The 15,533-nt window shown below is 38.6% G+C and overlaps 1 protein-coding gene across 5 annotated transcripts in view; it reads right to left on the reverse strand.

The window, feature by feature from the left end:
* LOC5571294 (kinesin-like protein KIF13A) overlaps positions 1-15,533 on the reverse strand; it is a 131,956-nt gene that overhangs the window by 55,738 nt on the left and 60,685 nt on the right. For all 5 annotated transcript variants that reach the window (XM_021840153.1, XM_021840150.1, XM_021840152.1 and 2 more), the window contains exon 3: positions 2,910-3,342. In XM_021840153.1, the coding sequence (XP_021695845.1) occupies positions 2,910-3,342 (433 nt within the window). The remainder of the gene's footprint in view (positions 1-2,909; positions 3,343-15,533) is intronic.

The following is a 15,533-nucleotide window of genomic DNA, read 5'->3' on the forward strand; positions in this document are numbered from 1 at the left end:
TACCAGTGTGGATCCTGAGATTTCTGTTTGGATTTCGGTATTTGATAGTGGCTCCTTTGTTAATAGTGTAAATCTAAGGATTGAAGCGGTGATTTTTGGAATAACAGTGTGGTTTCTGAGATTACAGGCTGAATTCTACTATGGGATTCTAGTGTGGATTCTGGGGATTTAGTTCGAATCCTGTGGTTCTAGTGTGAATCCTGGTGTTGTAGTATCGATCCTGGTAATCACATATGGATAATAAGATTGTATTGTTGATCGTGGAATTCCTGTGTCAATCCTCGGATTTCAGTATGATTCCTGGTATTGCAGTGTGGATTCTGGGATTCCAGCGTGGGTTTTCATATTCATGAACTCTGATATTCCAGTGTGGATTCTGGGATTACAGTATTGATGCTTAACTTGCTTACTGACAGGACGAACGGCGATGATACTCCTGAAGGCTATGAACACTATGCACCAGAAACTACAGAAAGCTAAATCCATGTTTCAGAATACCGTAAAAAAATCTAAGAATACTTTGATATACGTAATCTCTAAAAATTCTCTCTTTTAAAAGAGACGAACCAGCTCAGGGCTGAAAGTCTCTGTAATAAAGCTAAAAAAAAAAAACAAAAAAAAAGTACTTGTTTTTAATTATGAATCGTGGTTTTACGGCTAACCCGCCGAGTGGAAGTTTAACAACTACCGAAAGCTAAACACTACATATATTTTTCAATTGGATTAAATGGACAAATTGATGTGAAGTTTTGCGAAAAAGTTACTCGTCTTCTCAGTGAGAATCGAACTCACGACTCCCTGATCTCTAGTTGGGGCGCGTTACCCCTACGCCATGAGAGGACTCATGAACGCAGAAGTTAACCTGAATTCGATTTCAGATCAATAATCACGTGGTCCTTTTTCGCAAAGTGCACCTCTTTCGGAAGAATTAGATGCCCATCCAAACACAACGCTTTCTATGTATATATCCAATGCCTAGCCCAAGAGCGCATTATTTTTAGGTATGGAAATAGCACACTACACTAGCCAGCAACTGCGTGTTTCAGCTTTAGAGATAATATTTAACTGGCAAAAATAAAAAAAACGGGCATTTTTCGTAAAAAATCATGTTTTTGCTGAATAACTTGGTCAAGACATTTTAACTAAAACTTGTTTTGATTTTAGACAAATTTGATGTTCTAAAAAGTTTTCATAAATTTAATTTTGAAGGTAATGATGCTAAAAGTTTTGAAATCGGTTGAAAAATATCAAAGTTATGTTTACTTCATTGAAGGTCATTTTTTATATCCTGAAAATTCACCTTCAAGACGTTTCTCTTTTAATGTGATTCGAATTCAGTAGACCACACGAATTTTTGGTTTTAAGAACTTTTGAAAAATAAGCCGCACCCTATTGTACAATCTTTCGTTGGGGGCCTTCCTTAACCGAGTGGTTAGAGTCCGCGGATACAAAGCAAACCCATGCTAAAGGTGTCTGGGTTCGATTCCCGGTCGGTCCCGGATCTTTTCGTAAAGGAAATTTCCTTGACCTACCTGGGCATAGAATATCATCGTACCTGCCACACGATATACGTATGCAAAAATGGCAACTTTGGCAAAAAAAGCTCTCAGTTAATAACTGTGGAAGTGCTCATAAGAACACTAAGCTGAGAAGCAGGCTCTGTCCCAGTGAGGACGTTAATGCCAAGAAGAGAGAGAGACAATCGTTCGGCTAATATTGTACAATATTGTGGAAAAAAAATAGTAAACAAAATAATAAAAAAAAGTATTCGATTTATAAGAATAAGCAAAAGGGTAATTTTTTAAGGCTATCAAAATAAGTGATTAATAGAGATTGGCTGAAAAGCTTGGCAATTTTTTTTTTATTTAAAAAGGCTTGTTCTTCAATAGCATCAGAAACAAGTTTCTGAAATTTTTTTTATCTTTTGGCTGTCATCTTGTTTAGACCTATCTGTTCATAAAGACAAAAACTGAAGCTTGTCGTAGCAATAGTTTTGATAAAAATATGAAAACCGTTTCTAGGAAAACAATGTTTTAAATTAAAAATAATCTAAAATTATTATTCAGGCTCAAATTACATCATGACCAAAGCACTAATATAGCTCTAATATGAAAAAAAAACAACCTACGCATAATATAGTGCATTATCTAAAAACATGACATCACTGCTGCAATAAAAACTATGGTTTTCTATGTACTTTGATTTACTTTTTTGCTGGACGTAATAAAATGGTATTTCCGCGCATTTCACAAGAATGGGTAAATAACCACTCCAACTTATAGGGGAGGTCAAGTTAGCAATGCTGTTTAAATTATTAAGAGAACTTCAATGGCTTACAATTCATAATGATCTACATTTATGAAGGTGTCTATTTTACCTATATTGATGGAAAGTTTCATTGAACGAACAATCTCTCAGTAATCAAAATATCCACCCGTCAGTTTCACCACACTGACTCAGCATAAAGTCCCATCCCAGATTCCGGTTGAAAGTGTTGGAAACATGAATGTATGACACCCGCACATATGTAGATATACCCAGCTATATGTGGGCGCATCCGTTTTGCCCATTTATCGATTCATTTCTCTACTGTTTGTTTCCCATGCAGCGGGCAGCTTTTATTCCGGTATGCATCAAGCTGGACGACTCATAGTGGCCGCACTTGATATAATAGTTGACCGAAGGTTTTATAAATTGCATTGTTAAGTGCAGTTTACATTATAGCCAATCGATCTGAAAATTTGAAGACGTCAGACTCAATACCAAAGAAAGCCAATTTGCAAACTTTTTTACCGTTTTTTGGCCAGCATTGGACCACTCCGCAACTGTGACCGTAAAAACAACAGAACCTCCCAGTCATAGATCAGAATACAAAACTGAAAATACAGTAGATCAACTACTATACCTACCATGAACGATGTGACTGCCAGCTGGGACAACCCGTCCACGTACGGCCCGAGGACGTTATGTTCCCGCACCTTGAGCGACTGTTTGCTCGTCTTTGGATCCAGCAGGTCATGCACTTTCTCGTTGTAGATTTCCATGTAGGACACCTCGACCTTATAGGTCAGCTCTTCGGTTTGCTTGGCCGCAATCGACCCGAACAGCTCGTCGCACAGCCTCGGGATGATGCCTTTGTTCTCCTGGTTGCCCATCATGGTGTAGGACTTTCCGGACCCGGTCTGGCCGTAGGCAAATATGCACGCGTTGTAGCCCTGGAAGGCATTGTCCAGGATGTCGCGGCCCATGTTGGCGAACACCAGCTCCTGGGAGGCGAAGTTGTCCGCATCCGGGTCCGTCGAGTAGAAACAGTGATCGAATGCGAATATTTTTGGCGGTTTTCTGCAATTAAGAGTAGACAAGAAAAACACGTTATAAAACTTTTAACGGTTGGCGCTTGATGTGTGAGGTGCACTTTTCGCATTAATCGGCATGGGCGTAGCGAGGACTTTCATCATTTGGATGAACCCTTTTTGCATAAAACGTGACATTAGAAAAGATATAAACCAGTAAACCCCTGCGACCCGCGATCTGATTTTGAATTTCAATGTGATGAGGCCCACGAGTAGTAAATTTTGTTCTTGTAACTAAGTTTTTGAATAGTCAGATGAAGTAGAATCGTGACCGGCGGTCTTCAATATTCAGCCTACGTATCAGGCGTAAGGAAAAGCGTGCTATAATGATGATCGAATGGAAGCGTATAGAAGCGGTCTCTTGTCTGTCTCTGGTTCTAGCGTTTGCTCTGAACGAATAGTGTGTGAGTGTGATAGATTGAGAGTGGAAGAGAGAAGCAAGTAAATATACAACTACAAAGTACTATGAAAGGGTCGGGCTTAGGATTGAACCCTTGACCTTCTGCATATGAAGCAGAAGCGGTAGCCCAACTCCGTCCTGCAGGATTTTGGAAGTCTTGCATTGAAAACCTGCATTAACCCCATCAAGGTATTCAAAAATATTGGTTTCCATAAATTTTAGCAAAGATTCCTCCATGAACTACTTCAAGGATGTACTCCTGCACAAATTCGTGGGCTTCGTGGCCGTGCGGTTAGTGTTACCAAGCATGTGGCCGCATCGTGTCAAGGACTGTGGGTTCGATTCCCGCTTCAGTCTGGAAAACTTTTCGCCAGGAACGTTTTCCGATTGTGCCACTGGGCGTTGCATGCTAGTCCGTTGTCTAGTGTGGTGCCTCCTTCAAAGGACATAACCGTCCACTGGAAGCATTAATGTGTAGGTGTCTTTTTTAAATTTCTTATTTCATACCTTCTGGTATTTTCCCTTGAATTTCTTTAAGAATTACATCGGAAACACTCGGCTTCATCAAATTACACTGCGAAGCAAGTTCTTGTCTCAAGCATTAAAATACTGCTATTCACTTAATTTGAGACTGATCTATTGCCGTTTTCAAAGTGGCCAGAGGAACTCAGGAATGTTTCTATGGACGGAGTTATTCCGGTGTGTCTCTGGGCCAGGTCGGGAGGGTGTTTTGCTTTTGTGCCTCTTGAGGTAGGCAAATTTCAAGTCACAGATAGTTAAAAAAAAAACGCATCAGTGTGAACCTTTGAGAAACGATTGAATTCGATAACCACGTTCCCTGCATTTGATTGATCCTACAAGTGATAATTTTTGGGTCCGGAGACGCCTCAAATTCACGATAAAGTGAACAATTTGTATCTAAACATCATTTTGCTATCATGTTTGATGTTCACTTTTCAAGAATTGAAACGGTTTTGTATCTAGGGTTATCATCTCCTGGAGATTCAAAATCAGGACATTTTGCATTTTTCACAACTTGCTCACAAGTTCTATTTTACATAACTCAAATGCTAAACAGTTATGAATTCAAAGATCTTTCTTTTAATTTTTTATTATGAGCACTTGTAATATAAAAGAACCGATCGTCCTGCGAAGAAATTTGAGTAATTTTCTTGAAAAATCATTGTTAAAAAGTGTTCGGAATTTGTCGAATGTCTGCCCTGGGCTAATGTGTCATTTTGTATGGGGGATTACATGACATGTTACAACAGCTTTCTTGATGACAAGACGAAGTTCGCCGGGACCACTAGTCGATAGTAAATCGGGAAAGTGCAACCAAACTAGGTCTCACACAAATTTTTTTTTTTTTTTTTTTTTTTTTTTTTTTGTATTTAGTTGGAGCTGCCTGACAGCTTAACTTGTCAAGGCTGAACCCTCGGTCTGGCTTTTGCCAAGTTTCCCCTCTACCAGGACCAATACTCAGACGGACTAGGCAATGGCGCCCACATGAACACTGTTTTTTATTAGTATTGTGACGTGGTAGTTTTTGAAAAGTACCCATATTTCCTTGCTTCTGAGAAAAGGAAGCATTGTGAAAATCAGCAGCTCCATCAGAATTTGTTTGAAATAGTTGTGTAGTAGTGTCATTACTAATACTGTCTAGTCGAAATGGCTTTGAATAATTTGTCATTCAAGTGCTATTCTGATTACTCCTGTCTTTTACGTAAGATTAGAGTCTTAAATGTCAATTGTCGTCAAGTTTTAACAAAATTAGGCTGTTTAGTAGTAGTTCTAGTTAATTTTATTTTTTGTTGTTAAAAGTGTTTATTGGTCATTACGTTCATACATATATCCTTAAAGAAAAAAGTCGCTTTCCTTGTCTGTTCAACAATTTTTCGAAACTAGCAAGTGTACCCTAATGATCGATCTCAGCGTCTTACTTTCCATAGTCATTTTATAGTGAATATTGAAGAGTAAAGTTACCTTAGGCTTCTATTACAGTCTCCTACATGATTCACTTTTCGGTGGCAAATGCAATGCTTCACAACGCCTACTTTCTACTTGTAAATTTTGCGAAAATGAAGCTGGAATTAGATTATTTATACCGCTGTTACAAAAGAGGTATTTCTTATTATGGCAATGTGAAAACCATATTAAAATAAGATTGTCGCCACTTATTTCTACTCAGTGAATCTACTAGTCATTTTCCTAAGAGTTCCTAAGTATTCCCTACGTCGTATATGATAACGATGTGTCTAGCTAGCTAATAGTAAGAGTGGCTACGGATCATTCTGGTTAGCAAAAGGCAAACTGAACGTCACCAATAGTATTAATGTCCACTTCGAATAGATTAATTATTTGAAATGGGCATCAATTCTATCGATGACGCAGAATGTCCGTTGGATCACATCCGAGATATTAGTGCGTCTATGCCATATGAATTATGACGCGGCTTTAAGCAAAAATGCCAAAATGTGATACCACCACTACAGGTTACGCCTTTGGTTTCCATCATATGGGCTAATGGATTATGCCCTCCCATCGCGGCAAGGTCGCATAACCAAGGGGAGGGAACTAGGTCTCACACAAAACTTTAAGTCTAATTTGACAGGCTCGGTGGATTGAATCTCCAAAATATATCATAATAAGTAGAATATTTTTTAATTAATCTTCAATAATATTAGTATTTTATACAAATTTGACGACCTATAGCACAACATTGTGACGTGCTTGTACATTTTTGAGAGCGACAACGAATTTATCAACCATAAATTCACTGAAGGGGGGCCCAGATAGCCGTAGCGGTAAACGCGCAGCTATTCAGCATGGCCATGCTGAGGGTCGTGGGTTCGAATCCCGCTGGTCGAGGATCTTTTCGGGTTGGAAATTTTCTCGATTCCCAGGGCATAGAGTATCTTCGTACCTGCCACACGATATACACATGCAAAAATGGTCAATCGGCAAAGAAAGCTCTCAGTTTATAACTGTGGAAGTGCTCATAAGAACACTAATCTGAGAAGCAGGCTTTGTCCCAGTTGGGACGTAACGCCAGAAAGAAGAAGAAATTCACTGAAGCTACATAATTTGGTTTTTGAGACACGCGAAAAGGTTATTTTTGTTCCGCTGTGTTATTTAATCCCTCCTAACTATTCTTCTAAAATTCTGCCATGAATCTCTCCATGCATTCCATCAAGAGGTCATTTTTTGATCCTTTTACTGAGGAATTTCTCAGATACTCTTAATGAATTTTATACAATAGCTCGCCTAGATTTACAACTGAAAAAGAATTCATTGCGTGTTGCCTCTTCGGATTATATCAGAATAAAAAATACCAGAAACTATTAAAAAATCTATAACTTTTTGTTGTTCCTGAAGTAACGTTTCATGGAATCCAAAAACTAATATTTTAAAGTAGGAACTCATTTATCTTCAAAATAATTTATCTATATAAATAAAAATAGAATGATGTTTGTATTTCATGAAATGGCTTGAGAACAGGCTATTGGATATTGAAAATTGTTTCATAGTAATGCTCCTGAAGTGTTCCGATGTGTTTGTATGAATGAAAAGCTTAGGCTATGCACCGAAAAAGTCGAAAAAAAAACGAGAGTGAACGGAACTGTATTTTTTTCTGGGACATTTAATGGCGTATTTCAACTGCCTGCTTGATGGCGAAACGAAGTTTGCTGGGATCACTAGTTCTTAATATATCTTTCGAGAACATCCAGGATCAATTATCTTCGAGGTCACAGAAAAACTTTACAGTTTACTGTTCAAATTCGGTGATTTTTGTTCACAGGTTACTGCGATTTATTTGAAATGTGTATGTTATTAGCTGTTAGAACATAAAACAGCTCGTCCTCTTCAAGTATTTTTAAAAAATCCAAGATGCCTTTCATAAAAGGTAAAATCCATAAAAATACATAGCAGATTTTATTGAAGAATTTGTGGCGGAATCCTTAAAGGAATTCATGAGAAACTTCACTAAGAAATATTTGAATGTACTCAAAAAACATTTATCTAGTGTAACTTTTGGAGGAATTTCAAGAAAAACATTTAAAAATCATATCTAGATGTTTTTCAAATTTTTTTCGCGATGAATCCATTTTCTTGCATGGTTTTGAGATAATTAGTTGTTCTGGTGTTCTTCTTGTAAGATCTTCTGCAATAACTTTAAAAGAAGTCACGACGTAAAAGGAGACGTAATATTTTCTGTATTAGAAGTGGGCCCTTCTGGCTACACTCATGTTGCGCCGCAAAAAATTGGGTAATGCTTGAAAATTTTCAACTGGTTACGGTACATGAAGCAAGTGCTGAAATGTTGTTGTGCATCAGTTTCGGTGTGCTCTTGCATTCGGTTGAATATCAGTTTTTCGCTGGCAAACTAACTGCGGAATGACCCTGGAGTCGTTCGGTGGTCAGCTACCAACGCAAAACACCACCACCAGCAGCTTACGACTTTGATAAATACTTTTGATCAGCGATTATTTCGTAAATTATGATTTCGAGTCGTTTTTCCAATGATGAACTGGCAGTTTGTAGTCAGGTTTAAGCCGGTCAAGTGGCCCGAAGAGGCGGGAAGTGAGCAGTAATAAAAATAATAACGCTTTGATCGCGAGGTCGGCCTCCGAAGTGCAGTTACATGGAACAAGAGAGACGCTACCGTACAGCTGACTGAGAGAATTGACCGCTAACTCGGTATGCGTCGAAGCTTCTGTATGGTTGCGATTGCGAATTGCTAGAATGATTCTATGGTTCTAGCGATGATGAAATTAAACGAGAAGGGCTACACAGAGGAAGCAATTGTTGTACGATTTGATGTAATACACTTGTTAAACAACAGTGCAATTTAAGGTGAAGATGAATCGAAGCCAAACCTCAAATTTTCAAGAGCACGGATCTGGAGAACCAAACATCCGTTTAGGCTGAAAACTTAATCGATTGGTTACTCGCTGGTGGTGACCAATCGATTAAGTTTTCAGCTCAAACGGATGTTCGGATCTCATGATTCGTGCTCTTGAAAATTTGAGGATTGGCTTCGATTCATCTTCACCTTAATTGACCCTTTTCGATTTTCTCTAGTATAATGGATCTTTAGGACTTTTGAGCAAGGTCTTGGACGTAAAAAAAAAGTTTCACGTAATTACAGCTGATGGACATGGCCGTTAGATATAAAATTGAACAATAAAGTAAACGACTTTTTACATTTACACATCTTAACAGATAAGCTTGCAGCAAAACAGGTTCCAGGTTCTCTTCGAGCATAGTCCACATTTCAGAACTACAGATCTTTTTAGAGTTTTGGAGATGGTATATTTGTTGCGGGGATGAATCTTTTTCGATCGCAAGATCTTCTGGAACCCATAGTAGGCCCGGTTTCCACAAACTCTATATTTCACGACTAACGTAAGCAAGTATTCGAGGTAGACGAACTCAAGGATCATCTCTAAGGTATCTAAGGATCGTGAAATATGCGCAAAGCGCCGCATGTGGACAAAATCTTTAATTTCTTGGCCTCAATAATGATAGGCCTTTAGCTACTGAACAACTTTGCGAGATCCTAAAGGATCATTTGAGTATCACCAATGATCAACAAAGATAATGAAAATAGAATTTTGTTGAGAACTTCTGAAAAAATGGTGCAAAAATATCGCAAATCAAAAAGACTTTTGAGGTAACTGCAGATTTCATAGTGATTTCCAAATATTTACGAAATAAACGATAAAAAGTACAACAACCAATCTAAAAAACTGAGCTCCCTATGTACAACTCTTCGTCATATTTCATACAGCTTGTCTTGGTGCAGGCTGATAGTGAGATGCTAGGTCAGCCGTCAGTCAAAATTTCACCGAAAAATGGAAAATTCATACCGTACCGAGTTAAGTTAGCTGTGCACTGCAGGCTGATGGAGTTGGCCACGGGTAGCAGCAGCGGCGGCGCGGCGGTGTTTGCAATGACGTGTCGAAGTGTTATGGAATAGTGTACTGTATACATATACCACGAATAGTGCCTGCTGCTGACTCGTTTCGAAAAGGGGTAAGACCCCATCATCACACTCGGACCACCCGTCGACGAACTGGTCGGCAGCAGTTGAGTTGAGTCGAGAAAGCATAAGAAGAAGCATAGAGCGCCGCGCCGCAGAGATATGGCCCCACGTGTAGCCAATAGGCATTAGCGGAGTTTGGGGCAAGTGTGATATAGAGGCTAGAATAGCCCGATCATAGAGAGCTAACACACAGAGCTGGATCCTATTCATGACACTTTCAATTGGCTTCGGTAGGGCTTCATTTATAAGTTGCGGGTCTTTTATCTGGCCACAATATGCATCGTATTGAAGTGCATCTTTGAATAAAGTTTCAGGCAATTTGGCCGAGAAAACCCCTCCATGCCAATGTGATTCATGGAAGTGCTAAAGTAGTTCGTTACCCTATTTATGTCAAAGCTTTTTAAACAAGAAAGTTTAATAAAATTATGTGATGAGATGTTAAAATAAAAAAATATTCCACTGGTTCTACCATTATTATAGATTAAGATAGAGAATATAATTTGTTTAACAGAATAAGAAACAATCAATTGAGATTCATTAAGAAATTATCACAAAAACTGGATATAAATATGTTGTTAATAACAAATTTTGTTATATTTGCGATATTATGTACTACCGTCGTTGGGGGTGAGAATGAGTCAAAAAATGATATGCACCAAAATAATTTATTGAAAAATCCATTTGATAATTTTACGAATTTCAGAAAATACGATTGAAACTATTAAAAAAACTTTAAACCTTTAAATATATAACACATTATCTTATTATATATTATATTATTAAAATAACAAACATAAATTTAATAAAAATAACTGACTTTGTAATAATGTTGACATGACATTGCAAAGCAAAATATATCAAGCGTTGATATAAATTACAATTGGTGATATATTTTTTTATAATTATGTTCTGTATTTTTGATCGGGTTGGCCACCACTTATTTTTTAAAACAACGTGTAAATATTTTTATTCTTTTTAAGTTTAACCCGTTAACGCCCAAGGTATCTCACAATTGGAATTCAGCTCCGTTTTTGTTATTCATAGTCGTATTCCCATAAATTAAACCTTAATTCACCAAAAAAAATTCAAGTCTATGGTGGGGATCCAAAAAAAATCTTGAAAGTGTGTCGTCCATATCTAGCTGTTCTATAAGTTTATTTTCGAGATTAATCAAATATATTTTCATGCAGTTCGACCCATTACAATGTAAACAAGTTGGAAAAAACTGCTGGTGAGGGGTAATTCATAAATTACGTCACGTACAGAAGAGGAAGGAGGGGGTTACAATGAAACGTGACTACCCGTATACAAATTGGAATCCATACAAAAAGTGTGAAACAGAGGAAAATTGAGGAGGATGAATATGGCAAAACTTTGCGTGGCGTAATTTATGGACGTACCTTGATAAAGCAATTGCACCATAAAGAATACAAATTTCAGAGGCGAAAGGTTCATGCCAGAACTAAATCATTTAGTGACTTCAATTCAATTTCTGCACTACCACATAAGAAAGATACAGACATACATGTACATGTACAATTATGCACACTTAAACCATTTATACCAAAAATAAAATAAAATCTTACATCAAATATTTTGATTTAGAAAAAAAAACCTACAGATGTTTAAGAATAGTCTTTAAAAAGATTATATAAAACTTGCCAGCTGATAATGGAAACAAAACTATCAAAATATTTTTTTCTGGGTCAAGTTATTAGTATACAATGTGACTCGGATCTGACAGTGATTGAAATATATATTTGGCAATATCAGAATTACGTTAGTGCTGATCAAAAGTTAGTTCTTCAGTCCAATGACAGTCAAATATTGGACTCCAACTATTACATGCTTTACAGATGTGAATACTTGAAACCAACATTATTCGGCTATAACGTTGAAGTTACTGCATCACTGATGCATATATTCACATATTTACCGATAGAACCGAATCCACGCGGTCCAAGATTTTTGACACTAGAGCTGGCCAGAATACCTGGGGAGCATACTGAAGCGTGCCCGCTCAAATGTCACAGTTCTTGGTCTTAGTGAGTTCAGCAAGGAAGGCTCTTTACTGCTACCTCAACGCGTCGCTGGTTCTAAAAAGTAAACAACCAAACAAAACTACGATCAAACAATGGTGAAGGCGTAATCAATTTTCTCGAAAACATTCATTTTGGGAATTAAGTAGAATTTTCTGATTAAATTGGCAACAACGCACTGCAGTAGCGCGTAGTAAATAACTGCTTGTAAACAATATCTTTCAAGCGCATTTATTACCTGTAATTTTGCGAAAAATAATTTTTACTTTTCCACGTTTAAGTCATAAAACTGCTTCTGGACTTAGGTTGGCGGCTATTCAATGTTACTCTCATTTGACAGCCGCCCTTCACCCTTGGAGTTCAGTTCATGGATGGATAAGTCAATTTGTCGTTTTTTTCGTTCAATACTCCCTTCAAAAGATCAAAAGATCTAAATGGTGTCAAGGTTCATCTAAAAACGTAAGGAGCATTGCATTCGAAATAAGCGATTGTTGCTCGGATCGATAGTAAGTATCCATTGTTTTGATCTAGGCTGACCAATTTATTATTGGTTGTTTCCTTGATGTTTCGCACATAATAACAATACCCAGCTAATATGTTTTTTTGTGAAAATATCTCCTTTTATGTCGAAGATACCAATTTCGAGAGTTCAATTTTTTTCAGTCTCATCGCTGGACTGATATAAAAAAATAAAATATTTGACCACTAGCGCCACCTTGTGAATGTTTTTCGAACTAATATGGTTTTAGGCGAATAGGATTCATTTGATTGTTCAACATTGTCCATGACATAAACTTTGTATCTAATCACTTGACTGAGATATTAGCAAACAAAATCTTTGCCCACTAGCGCCATCTTGTGAGTGTTATAAGGTTTTATGTGACTAAGTATCATTTAGTTGTTCAACATTGTCGAAGACAACAATTTTGTATCTCATAACAAAACATAGATGCAAGCAAATACAATATTTGTCCACTAGCGCAATCCAGTGAATGTTTTCCGAACTAATAAATTTTCGGGCGAATAGATCTCATTCAGTTGAACACATTTGTCGAAGACACCAATGTTGTATCTCATCACTGAACTGAGATATAAACAATCAAAATGTTCGACCATTAGCGCCATCTTTTGAGTGTTTTCCGAACAAATAAGGTTTTAGGCGAATAGTTCTCATTTAGTTGATTAACTTTATCGAAGACACCATTTTTGTATCTCATAACTGAACTGAGATATAAGCAAATAAAGTTTTGGCTCACTAGCGCCATCTTGGGAGTGTTTTCCGAATTTATAAGGTTCTATGCGAATAGGTATTATTTAGTTGTTCAACTTTGTCGAAAACACCCTTTTTGTATCTCATAACCGGGCTAAGATATAAGTGAATAAAGTTTTGGCTCACTAGCGCCATCTTGGGAGTGTTTTCCGAATTTATAAGGTTCTATGCGAATAGGTATTATTTAGTTGTTCAACATTGTCGAAGACACCATTTTTGTATCTCATAACTGGGCTAAGATATGAGCAAAGAAAGTTTTGGCTCACTAGCGCCATCTTGGGAGTGTTTTCCGAATTTATAAGGTTCTATGCGAATAGGTATTATTTAGTTGTTCAACTTTGTCGAAAACACCCTTTTTGTATCTCATAACCGGGCTAAGATATAAGTGAATAAAGTTTTGGCTCACTAGCGCCATCTTGGGAGTGTTTTCCGAATTTATAAGGTTCTATGCGAATAGGTATTATTTAGTTGTTCAACATTGTCGAAGACACCATTTTTGTATCTCATAACTGGGCTAAGATATGAGCAAAGAAAGTTTTGGCTCACTAGCGCCATCTTGGGAGTGTTTTCCGAATTTATAAGGTTCTATGCGAATAGGTATTATTTAGTTGTTCAACTTTGTCGAAAACACCCTTTTTGTATCTCATAACCGGGCTAAGATATAAGTGAATAAAGTTTTGGCTCACTAGCGCCATCTTGGGAGTGTTTTCCGAATTTATAAGGTTCTATGCGAATAGGTATTATTTAGTTGTTCAACATTGTCGAAGACACCATTTTTGTATCTCATAACTGGGCTAAGATATGAGCAAAGAAAGTTTTGGCTCACTAGCGCCATCTTGGGAGTGTTTTCCGAATTTATAAGGTTCTATGCGAATAGGTATTATTTAGTTGTTCAACTTTGTCGAAGACACCATTTTTGTATCTCATAACCGGGCTAAGATATTAGCCAATAAATTTTGGCTCATTAGCGCCATCTTGGGAGTGTTTTCCGAATTTATAAGGTTCTATGCGAATAGGTATTATTTAGTTGTTCAACATTGTCGAAGACACCAATTTTGTATCTCATCGCTGGACTGAGATATAAACGAAGCAAATATTTGTACGCTGGAAAGTTGTTTCATATGTTGCTTATAAATGCGACATTTGTTGGCGTCTGTGCGCCACCTGGTGAGTTAATTCTGAATTAAAATAGTTACCAAGTGGAAGTCATCAGTCCTGTGATCCACTTTGTAGAAGACAGTTTTCTCCTAAACCTCTTTATTTTCAAGATATTTGCACCACAAGTACTGTCCTATTTATAGGACGCTGGGCGTTCGGGGCTTCTGTCCTATTTTTAGGACGCTGGGCGCTGGGTTAACAACGATACACCTGGAGATCACCACAGCAGACAGAATCGCAAATCGACCACGTTCTGATTGATGGTCGGCACTTCTCCGACATTATCGACGTCAGGACCTATCGTGGCGCTAACATCGACTCTGACCACTATCTGGTGATGGTCAAACTGCGCCCAAAACTCTCCGTCGTTAACAACGTACGGTACCGACGACCACCCCGGTATGACCTAGAGCGGCTCAAGCAACCGGATGTCGCAGCGGCATACGCGCAGCACCTCGAGGCTGCATTACCGGAAGAGGGTGAGCTGGACGAAGCCCCTCTTGAGGACTGCTGGAGAACAGTAAAAGCAGCCATCAACGATGCAGCTGAGAGCAACGTCGGGTACGTGGGACGGAGTCGACGGAACGATTGGTTCGACGAGGAGTGTCAGGAGGTTTTGGAGGAGAAGAATGCAGCGCGGGCGGTCATGCTGCAGCAAGGGACCCGGCAGAACGTGGAACGCTATAAACGGAAACGGCAACAGCAGACCCGCCTCTTTCGGGAGAAAAAACGCCGCCTGGAGGAGACGGAGTGCGAGGAGATGGAACAGCTGTGCCGGTCTCAAGAAACGCGTAAGTTCTATCAGAAGCTCAACGCATCCCGCAACGGCTTCGTGCCGCGAGCCGAGATGTGCAGGGATAAGGATGGGAGCATTCTGACGGACGAGCGTGAGGTGATCGAAAGGTGGAAGCAGCACTTCGACGAGCACCTGAATGGCACTGAGAGCACAGGCAATGAAGGTCGGGACAATGGAGGAAATGCCTTCGTCGGTACTGCGGAGGATGGAAACCAACCAGCCCCCACTTTGAGGGAGGTTAAGGATGCCATTCACCAGCTCAAGTACAATAAAGCTGCTGGTAAGGATGGTATCGGAACTGAACTCATAAAGATGGGCCCGGAGAGGCTGGTCATTTGTCTGCACCGGCTGATAGGCACAATCTGGGAAACAGAACAGCTACCGGAGGAGTGGAAGGAAGGGGTAATATGCCCCATATACAAGAAAGGCGACAAGTTAGATTGTGAGAACTTTCGGGCGATCACCATTCTA

This window comes from Aedes aegypti, chromosome 2 (assembly GCF_002204515.2).
Source record: "Aedes aegypti strain LVP_AGWG chromosome 2, AaegL5.0 Primary Assembly, whole genome shotgun sequence".
Taxonomy (NCBI): Eukaryota; Metazoa; Arthropoda; class Insecta; order Diptera; family Culicidae; genus Aedes; species Aedes aegypti.